This window comes from Rhododendron vialii, chromosome 6a (assembly GCF_030253575.1).
Source record: "Rhododendron vialii isolate Sample 1 chromosome 6a, ASM3025357v1".
NCBI classification, from domain to species: domain Eukaryota; kingdom Viridiplantae; phylum Streptophyta; class Magnoliopsida; order Ericales; family Ericaceae; genus Rhododendron; species Rhododendron vialii.
Window position 1 is genome coordinate 22,733,988 of NC_080562.1, and position 10,937 is coordinate 22,744,924.

At 37.6% G+C, this 10,937-nt stretch overlaps 1 protein-coding gene across 2 annotated transcripts; it reads left to right on the forward strand.

The window, feature by feature from the left end:
* The first annotated feature begins 2,057 nt into the window (after window positions 1-2,057).
* Window positions 2,058-9,468, forward strand: LOC131329437 (uncharacterized). Of its 2 annotated transcripts, none has more exons than XM_058362541.1 (3): window positions 2,058-2,255; window positions 2,381-2,537; window positions 3,982-4,286. In XM_058362541.1, the coding sequence occupies exons 1-3, from the start codon at window positions 2,141-2,143 to the stop codon at window positions 4,013-4,015; spliced, it is 306 nt and encodes a 101-aa protein (XP_058218524.1). In that variant the 5' UTR covers window positions 2,058-2,140; the 3' UTR covers window positions 4,016-4,286. The 2 variants fall into 2 exon arrangements, with proteins under 2 accessions (XP_058218524.1, XP_058218523.1); XM_058362540.1 differs by lacking the exon at window positions 3,982-4,286 and adding an exon at window positions 9,257-9,468 and having other exon boundaries at window positions 2,061-2,255.
* Window positions 9,469-10,937: the final 1,469 nt, after the last annotated feature.

The following is a 10,937-nucleotide window of genomic DNA, read 5'->3' on the forward strand; positions in this document are numbered from 1 at the left end:
ATGGTGTTCCACTATTTTGATGTACACAAAGTCATAACTTAGGGGCCGTTTAGCTAAATAAGTCAGTTGGCTTATTTTTTTGTCTTTATTCAAATTTTTTTCGCATTTGTTAGTTTTTTGTCAATTTTTTGGAGATTATTGCTTCTTCATGACAAGATGAATTTAAAAAGTAAAAAATTACGATTGAAATCCAATTTTTTTTAAATAAAGACGAAAAAATTGGCTTATTGGCTTATTTTTGTTTTTCTTCAAAAAAATTAGGTTTCGATCGTAATTTTTTACTTTTTAGATTCCTTCCATCTTGACGAAGTAATAATCTCCAAAAAATTAACGAAAAACTAACAAATACGAAAAAAATTTGAATAAAGACAAAAAAATAAGTCACTTGACTTATTTAGCTGAATGGTCTCTTAATCAAACCCCATACTATACTATCAATTCTATCTATAAAAAAAGAAAGAAGGAAAGGTTTTTAAAAAAAAAAAGAATGGAAGCTTCTTGTTTCACAAACAGGGGAAGACAAGAGAGTCAAACCCCATATTTTTCTGGTGTTCTATTTTCAAAGTCATTTTTCCAAATGTATTTTCAAAGTCATTTTTTTCCCTCTTCCACTGTCCTCATAAAGAGCTATAGGGGCTCCTCATCAGTAAATGGCTCCTCATCATTCCAGCAGTGAAAAAAAGAGGATGAAAAGAGGAGATCTCCATTATACGAAGGCACTGTGTGAGATTCCTGGGCAACCTCTTCAAAGGCAGAGAAGTCCCTTTTTACAGTTTTAACACTCTTTTGGGGAAGCTTTTGTCTGATTCTGTAGTTCACTTTGATGGCAATGGACTTTGATCATCAATGCTTCTCGGCTCACACTTCCCTCCCTCCTCTGACATGTCTCCCCTGTGCCCGACTAATTAAACTCTCTCTCTCTCTCTCTCTCCCAACAATTCCATGTATCATAACTCGGGTTCACAATTATCACCGAGTACTCTCGATCTTCAGGTATCTTGTTTTTAATTTTCGAAAGTACTCCAACGCATTCGATATCAGGGCCGAAAGGAGTAGTGCTACAAGGACCAATGGTCCCCGTACCAAAATCGCACCAACGGCCATGCCGGGGAGCCGTCCAAAAATTCTAAAAAAAAAAAAACAAGGGGGCTTACACGAGAATCAACGGCATTCGATGTGTGTAGGGTGCTTGATCCAAACACTCTATTTCTCGTGTATACATAGGCCCTCTCGTTTTTTTTTTAGAATTTTTAGACGGCTCGGATTGACCGTCCGGTGGCCGGAGCGATCGTCGGTGCGATTATGGTATATGGACCGTCGGTCCCTATAGCTTTATTGGGGCCGAAAGTATGTGGAGACAACATGTGTCAGTTGAGATTCTGTTTGGGCTCATTGTTTTCGGAAATTCTAATCGCAAAGAAGATTTGCAGGGAATCACGTAATAAAAAATACGTTTGGGCTCATTTCGGATCCCACAAAAATCTAAAAAAATATACGTAAATTTTTTAATATTATTTTATGGGACCGTGTAAAAAATCAGCTCCAACGGACATCGGAATGGACCCAAATGCGTTTTCCTTGCATAGTTTTCTTCAAATCTTCCTTGCGAAGAGTAAGGCTCATAATATAACATATATACAGAAACAATTTTTTTTTAAAAGGACATGAAAACACGTGATCCTACGTGCTTCAAGGTGTGTCCGCCCATGGGCACAAGCTCGAATATCACTTGCTTCTCCAACTGCTGCACCTGAATCCTGTAAGATTCTACGATCCATTAAAGTTTGGGTTATTTATAAAATTCAAAAGTTTGTGTGTTTATGAGAAATATGGGTGAAAATATAGGGCTATTTTTTGGAATTCTCCCAAATTTACAGGGAAAATTACAGCCCATAACGTATTTTGATAATTAACATCCACCAAAAATATGCTGAGAACATTTGTTAATACTGAAAATATCCTTAAAGAATATTAATTATCAAACATGTCATTAGCTCTGTCATTTTCCCAAATTTACAAGTCCAACTTTTAACCATCAAAAGGACTTGGGCCTGTCCTCGGCCCAACATAAGAAATTGATCATGAAATTGCCTTCAGCATGAATCAATAGTTCGAAATTTCTCCAGAGTTTAATTTGTCAATGGAGGCTTCGTTGTCGTCGTCACAATTGTCTGCTTCGAATCTGGACTATCTCAATCTACTACTCCTCCGTCCAATTCTCGCCATCTCCTTCGTCCTCTCCTTAATTCTCTTCGGTTTGTAAATCTTTCTTCTATGTATCGATTGTGCATACTCATATATAAGCGCGTATAATTTATTGTATCTGGTTTGTTGTAGAATTCCTCTAATAATGGCATTTGATTTGATGGGGTTCACGCAGGTTGGTTGTTGGCGTGGAAGCTTGTTCTGGTTCATGTTCCTCTGGTTCAAGAGATCTTTGGTCTCCGGAAGAAACCCATAAAGCCCAAACCCCCAACTCGCGGCAGATTCTCTCGATTTTACAACACCATTGACGTCCATAATTCCAATTCTCAGGGGTAAATTCCTACGCCCAAAATTCTTTATGTATGTGCATATGTTTTTTTTTTTGTAACTCAGTTGTTGGGCTAGCTTATGCGCACTTCGACTAATCTTAGGGTCCCAATCCCACAGCCCACTTGCGGGGAACCCAGTTAAAGCCAGAGAAAAGCTCCATATGGACTGGCCCCAAAGGCATTGATAGCATCTGTGAGAGGTTTCGAACCCGAGACCTTAGGAAGGGGCAAATCCGTAAGACCCAAGTCTTGACCACTAGGCCAACCCCTTAGGGTTATATATGTGCATATGTTTCTATGTACATTGCTGTCTCTGCGGATAAATTTCAAAGAAACTTGTTGTGCAACTCAAAGGTTTTAACTATTATGTGTTTTTAATTCATAAGTTCATAACCCATTCCATACCCAGGTAACGTGGAAGTGTCGTACACCCACTCACGTGCAACCTCTTTTTGGATCTGTCACGTGCAACCTCTTCCTTTTAGAGTGTATGGAGATGGGGTTTTTTTTCCCCTTTATATGGTATCATCAAATCTGAGTCTCCTGATTTCCCATCTAAATTTTCTAACCTTATTGTAATATTAGTGTTCAACTAAGTAGTTGCTATGTGCCTATTCTGGTAGATTGCTTTTAGCTTAGTAGGATGTGATGGTTGACATAGGTGAATGCTTTATATTGATCAAGTGGAAATGGAATGATGTGTCGAAGAAGTTCAATTAAATGGAGACTTCACAATTTCTTTAGATTGGCAAAGAGTCAGTTTGATGGCCCATGTCTTAGCGAGTTGGGAAATGGCCATCCTAAGTATAGTCATGGGAAGTAGGGCAAACTCAAGTATTAAGTACTTTACAACATGTTTTCATCTAAAGCATCCACTCCATAATTGAAACCAGGTCTAAGTCGGACCTTTCAACCCCTCACCTATGCTACATGGACTCGGGTACAGGTGTTGGCGGCGACTATGTCTAACTTATGAGTGTCTGATTCATCTAACTTCTATCTCAAGAATACGGCGGCAGGCTAAAATATTCGTGCATGAGTAAACTTCTTGTATTTCTACATAAATGGTTTTACAAGGTGCCTTACGGTACTTCGTGTATGATGTAGGAGTTCTGCGCATAGTTAGTCGTGCATTCAAACTATAATATGCTTGCTTGGTGAATGACCAGCTAAACATGTCCAGCAGATTCTATATCTTATCAGAGGGTCAAGTGTCCAACAATAGTACTTTATACATTTAGAAGAGCCATGTGACATAAGCTTCCACCACCTAGAGTTAGGAGATCAATATTGAGGATATGCTCTTTTACTTTTCACATATGGTATACAATTAGATTGAGGATAATAGGATATAGGTTCCTATGAATCATGATTGTTACTGCAAAATGTTGTGATCTGATTCCGAGAGTTTGAAGTGTAGACCTAATTTCTAGTCCTGTCAATGCAGGTCGTTAGGGAGGGCAGACTTGGTTCCTACCTAGGACAGATGTATACGGATATGGTACAATACAGATGCGGTTGTTGCAGTAGGACTGTAGGAGAAACCTGAAAAAATAGAATATGGGGTTACGACTAGGATACATGTACGGGAGTATAGAGCGTAGATTAAGCATTGTATTATACAGACGCGTGAGAATGGTTAGAAATCATTTCTAGTTTTGTAATGCAAAATACCATCTTAATTAGATCTTTATTGAGGAAATATTCGTCTTTCTTTAAATAGTTCATATAAAAGTTCCCTTTCAATTTCAAGACTACATTGTTTCAGTGAAATATCAGTTACAAATATGGATATGGCATGAAAGGTACCCCAATGCAAGAAATTGTACAAAAAGGATATACTACTTGAAACTCATTGTTTTCTTCTTCTCAAAGAAGTAAACAAACTATTGGTAAACTATTTACGTACTTATTCACCGGAGTTATACTCTAAATAAGTTATGTAACAAATCTTGTAATCTAAATTTGATTGGTGTTTGGATACCTGATCTGAGTATCTAATATTTCAAAAAAATAAAATAAAATCGAATGGGAACTCATCAGATACGTTTAAGAAGTATTGAATAGGTATCCATGAGTATCCAAGATGTGTCAGTACCAGACCCAGATACCACTCCATTCTACACATGTCTGTGCTTCGTGGGTTCCTGTTTAAGCTCTAGCTTTGTATGGAGGAAGTGGACGTTCTTAGGCTTGGCATTCCAGTTCATATTTGACTGCGTAAGCTGTAAAGTCTTCAGTGTTATGCAGCATTAGTCCATCCATAGTGAGGGTTGGACTCGCTACTATTAAAGTTGCAAGAACACACAAAGCTGTAGAACTATTAACTTAGAGTTGTTGCTATTGCACCAAAGTGAGTCCTATCAATGTTATAGTGAAACCAAAGTAAGAAATAAACAATACGTCGTTGTAAGAGAGCCTTCTTTCCCTTTGGTAGATATATGGTTATGTAATTTAATGGTTGTAGGTTATAAGTTAATGAGCCTTTTGGAAGTCGATACTGGATAGGAACCCAGTATTAGTAGTTCTCTTTTGTTCTCTCGACAACTACAGTTAAATCAGGAGAATCCAATAAGCTTAATTTATTACAAGGCATATCACACATAACATCTATAAACTTTTGTTTCTTAATCATTCAAGACATACAAATTCATTGTGAATGCCTCCCTATTAGATTATATGATAGAATTCCGTATTATGCTTTTCATAGTGGATATAGAGGCAGAGTCAGGCACTCAAGCCTTTCATGAGGGAGTAATATGCTTGAATGTAAAATAGTAACACTGATACGAAAACTATTGTTGCGTGTAGATTGTCAAGATGGCCGATGTAAACTCATTGAATTGTCCTTGTTGAATTCTCCTGATAAGGAAAATTTCAGTTATATCCCTTCTACTTTATTGGAGTATTCACTTTAGTCCTTGTTTCAATTTGGACAATCCAAACCTTAGATTTACTATTATGTTTCAATGTTAACAGTGTGGTGACTTTCGTTTATTTTTTGGATGGAAAATACACTGTGCCTTTCACGTGAGCTAATGGGAGGGGTATATTTGCCATTCATTCACTCACTCCATCTTCCCTCCCTCACCCTTAATGCAGATTAGCTATATCATGTAGAAATATATACATCAGTACAATACACAACCATTTTACGTATATACATATACATCTACATAAATATGTTAGTATGTAATCAGGGTATTAGAGTTGTGGTTCAAGGATTTACTTGAATTGGAATCGGAAATTTGCAATGAACCTAGTTCGATTTGCCTCATAAACATAAACGGAGGATTATTTATCGAATCTACCATTCCTTCTTTGTTTGTCTCGTTTGTTATTGCAAATATTTGTTCGACATCATTGTCGTGTTTCCAGCGGACTCGCCAGAGGAGTATTGGCGCCCACTACTGCAACTGTCCTCTCGGATTGCCGGCAGCCAAAAATCTATACCTACACACGAAATCACTCTCGGTTCCAATTTTCGACGGCTAAAAACTTATACCCGCACAAACACTAATCACTTACACATCACTCGACATCTCCATTTCTACATCAAAGCAAAAGCCACCAATTGATGTATTATGTTAATTTGTTTGGACTTGATTTCGAGAATATATGCCAAGAGATCACAATCTGATCGTGTGAACTGAATACAGAACTCGCAAGAGAAACTATTGGGGGCTTTAAGATTGCTAAGATGGGGAGATTTTTAACCCCTCTTTTTTTAACTTCAAAATCTCCATCTTTTTCTGCATTTTGTTAATTTAAACAAAATTAAGAAAGAGGATACTGAAGAGAAAGGAAGAAGGGATGTGCTGTAAGCGCTGGGTAAATCAGTTTTTGCTGATTTCGGCTGCCGGCGATCAGAGGGGACGAGGTGTTCTCATGGATTTTCACAAAATAATTTCTAGATGGGAAAAGAGAATGTGCATAAATACCCCTCCCATTAGCTCACATGCAAGACACATGAGTATTTTCCGTCCAAATAATAAACAGATGTTACCATAGGGTTAACATCGAAACGTGATAGTAAATCCAAGATTTGGATTGTTCAAAGTGGAACAAGGACTAAAGTGAATTTTATAAAGTCGAACGGATATAACAGAAATTTACCCCTCCTGATATTATTTATAGATGTTGGTAGTTCTGGCCCTCAGCGATTCTATTGAGATGGGTCATTATAATAATGTAACTTCTGTTTGTGTTAAAAGACTATTTCCTATCCAGAATGAGAAAATTGAAAATAATGACCAATATATATGGTGGAGAAGTTGTGAAAAGTGTCTATGTAAGAAAATTTGGAAATATAAAATTTTCAAATTATATCAGAATCAGGGCTGCAAACGAACCGAGTCGACAAGCTCGGCTTGCAAGAAAATACCCCAGCTTGAACTCATGATGAGCTGCACAATTTGGGCTCGAGCTCGGCTCGAGAAACAAGAGCTCAGCTCGACTCACGAATAGCTCAAGAATAGAAGATAGAAGCCACGTTGGCTGCGGGGATGGAGCAGAAGACATCTTTATAGAGAAGTTCGCACTTCTCCTCTCCTTCAAGGAGCGATGTGGGACCAAGACAAGGGAAATAAAGGAGAAAGAGACGCTTTCCCATTTGTCCCACATCGGCAGATTTAAGTTGGAGAGGCTTCCAAAGCTCTATAAAAGCTCTGGTGGAGGCTACGTACACCTTCATGCCTCTCCTTATCTACCCATGGTCACTCATTTCGAGCCCAGATCTTGGGAAATACAAATGTAATGGAGGTAATATATAAAAATTTAAAATCACATATTTTAAGGTTAGCTCGCGAGCCAACTCGAGCCGAGCTCTGGCCCGAGCTCTGGCTTGCTCGAGCTTGGCTCGTTAAACAAACGAGCTGGAAACATTAGCTCAGCTTGTTTGTTAAGGTCGCGAGTCGAGCTATTACCGAGCCGAGCTTCAAGCCGCTCGCGAGCGGCTCTGTTCGTTTGCAGCCTTAATCAGAATTGAAGTTTTGTATGATCTCAGAAACTTGGTTCCATCAAAACCTGAAACTAGCTCAAAACTGCTGTGTTTAATGTCCAGACCTTTTTGCCAATTGTTTGGGAAATGGGACCAAACTAACCCCTAAGTTCCAAGATTCCATTTGGTATGAAAACGTGTAATAGTTATGTCGTATTCAGGAGTATTGATGGTTTCAAGGCTGAAATCTTTCTAGTATGTGGAGGGAAATAAGATATTTGTTATGTCATAGCTGGAGGAAATCGACACCATCGAGCAATGTGGATGTTCTTCGATTACTGAAATTTATTATGCTTTACATCACGCCTTTAGGACTACATATCTATTGCAAAACATCTCCTTTATCAGGCCTCATACTTTACAGCACTAAGATTTAGCCTCGATGGGAAAGTTATTATTTTCCTTTGGTTAAGAGATCCAACATCGGCCATTGGGTTCATACGTCGGTTTGAATACCTAGATTTATAAGTTGTAACCTTCTCTGACAAGTTTGTCACTAAGAGGCGGCAGAGATTAAGGCATTGACTGGGTCACTCTCCTGAGAATATTTTCCGCTGCATCAGATCTGAATGTCGCTGTAGGATACAAGTAGCCCCTAAGAAGCACAAACACTTAGAATACCGTGGCGTGTCCCTTTACGACATGTGTTGAACACTCTTGGACATGTGTCCAGTACTCTTTTTTTCATGCCTATTGTTAGAAAATAAAACCATAATTCGGACACATGTTCGATACTCTTTCTGCAATGTGTTTGACACTTCTTTGGTGTCTACGAATAAGAGATAAATGTGATTGACACTTAGACACTTGCTAACATGAAATTATTAAAGATCTCTGACTTTGACATACCACTATTGATGTACGAAGTTGAAAAAATATTAACTGTACGTCTAATCATACATTGAAAATTTAAAGGATTTATTGAGGATTCCTAACCGTGCCGCCCCGTATTGTTTAAGAATTTCTCGAGTCTCAATCTGGATTCTTCATAACTTATCGCATCTTGTTTGTGATATAACTTGGGATGCACACTTATGGTAATATATATACTGATATACATAAAACCATATTGGAGCTTATGTGATTGAACGTATCCCCAATGCGTCTGTGTCCTACATTTTAGAGAAGTAATGTATCCTCGTATCCGTGTCCCGTGTCCCGTGTCGTATTCGTGCTTATTAGAGTAGCCCAACAACCTCGCTTGTTGCCTTATAAGTACACTACATGTAGGATGAGAAGCTCTTGCAGTAGCTTTGAGGTTACTATTTTATATTTACGTAAGTTGGGGACCTACCTCTTTGTATTTCCATGCTAGCTGAATATAGTTCTGTTTCTACAGGGGAAGCATTCTTCCTTGTACTTTTCTTAGTTGAAGCTTGAACTATTAAACGCAATCGTATAATTAGTAGGTTCATTTGGATATACCAGAGTAATTAAAAGAAGTTTTCATGTTTTATGATGCACTTGAAATTTATACCTGTTAGATGCATGATATGGCCATAACAGTGAGCAAAATCCATTTAGCTTCTGTAATTTTTGGCCATTGTGCTTTTTTATGATGCCTCACGTTTTACATGATTGTATGGATGCATTTCAGCTCGAAGTGATCAGCCAAACATAATTCAGTAATTTTGTTTAATGAAAACTATTTGGCATTGCACTTGCATTTAAGATCTGGCTTTGAATCATGAATTTGATGATCATACATTCATGGACATTGCAGAAACCCTAGCCTGGAAAGGGAGCCAAATTTGTGAAGTCAGGCAATCACTGATGGTTATGACCGGATGTTGACTACCGTAGTTTAAGTTTGTATGTATATAATGACGATGATGTACTTCTATTATTTACGATTTCCTCGGTTGTAAATGTTCCTTTTTATTGGGGTTTCCAGGGCCCAACATTTCTGTATAATACTGGAGTGACTGTTTTTCATTTCAATTCTTTAGATGGTGGTTTTTTTTTTTGTTACTTCCCTGTTGAAAAAGGGCATACAGGTATGATTATTACTCACTCCGCCCCCATTCTTTTGTCCCTTGTCCTATCCCAATTGGATAAAAAAATTAATTACTCCATCCGTCCCTTTTTTAGATTTCAGTATTTTATTTTAAGCTGTCTCCTAATAAGTGTCTATTTTGTAAAGTTAGTGGGTAAAAGTTGGTAAATTTTTCATTTTGTCCCTAAAAGTAGATTTCATTTTGAAAATTTAGTGAGTAAAAAATGTAATGATGATGTTTTCATAGAGGGTAAGGAGAGAAAATAGAGGTAAAAATTGATGTGAAAAGTATAATGATGTTTTTTTAATAAGTTAGAATTATGAAGTAGAATACTTAAAAAGGGACAGATGGAGTATTACTTTTAATTGGTAATACTATTTATATGCAATATGGATCTTATTTAATAGATCTCAATAAGCTCTTTTAAAAGGTGTTTTCAAAATCACTTAAAAGATTATAGATTACAAGATATAATCAATTGAAAAGAGACACGAACTCCTGAAAGGGACTAAAGAATTGGAACGGAGGGAGTAGCTTTTTTTTCATATGTGAGTGACTCATGATATTTTGAAATGCCATGACAAAAGTGAGCATTCTATCAGCTTTGTGTTGGCGCAGAAGATTTGAACTAGATGGATATGCTGTTAAGAGAAAATTCCATGGAAACATGAAATGTGGAAGGGTTTTTTTATTGATATGTACGCAAAATGTGGAAGGATTGGTTGTGCTGGGAAAGCATTTGTTATTGTGGACAACAAGAATACTGCCATCTATAACGAGATAATAGATATATGAAAAGTGCTGTTTTAAAGTCTGATGTGATTACGCATAACACAATAATTTCTGGACATGCAAGAAATGGGTGGCAGAATGAGCCTATAACTTACTATCTGAGATAGACCAAGATTGGGTTGAACTGTTGAAGCCAACATTGCTTCTTTTAATATTGTAGTATCTCGTTTCCAACAATCTGGGCTTAGGTATGAGGCTGAAATTGTTTCAGACCAAGCAATTACCCTCCACTAGTTGCTTTTCTGTTCAATAACGAAATGTGTCAGTGAGACTACATCCTGTCACACTTACTCGTGCATTACATTGGTCCCATTCCGAGATGGAGAGTATATCCTGCGTCTTCTTTCTTCTAATTTACGAGATAGTTCTACCAGGCTGCAGTCATGTGGAAGCGTTGAGTTTAGGAGAGCATTACATGGCTATATTTTGAAGAGTACAAATATTGAACCTAATGTTACCCTTGCAGGTGCCTTGATACACATGTACATGAAATGTGGATGTGTCGCGGATGCTAAGTTGGTGTCTGAATCTGTTATTGCGGAAGATTGCTCTATGCGGTGTGCAATGGACTCTGACTTATTCAGCTCATGGGTTGGACAAGAATGGTGTCGCCTT

Coding starts and splice junctions, on each gene's coding strand:
- LOC131329437 (XM_058362541.1), top strand. CDS start 2,141: ATGGAGGCTTCGTTGTCGTCGTCACAATTGTCTGCTTCGAATCTGGAC. Junction 2,256..2,380: donor CCTCTCCTTAATTCTCTTCG/GTTTGTAAATCT, acceptor GGGTTCACGCAG/GTTGGTTGTTGGCGTGGAAG. Junction 2,538..3,981: donor CATAATTCCAATTCTCAGGG/GTAAATTCCTAC, acceptor CTGTCAATGCAG/GTCGTTAGGGAGGGCAGACT.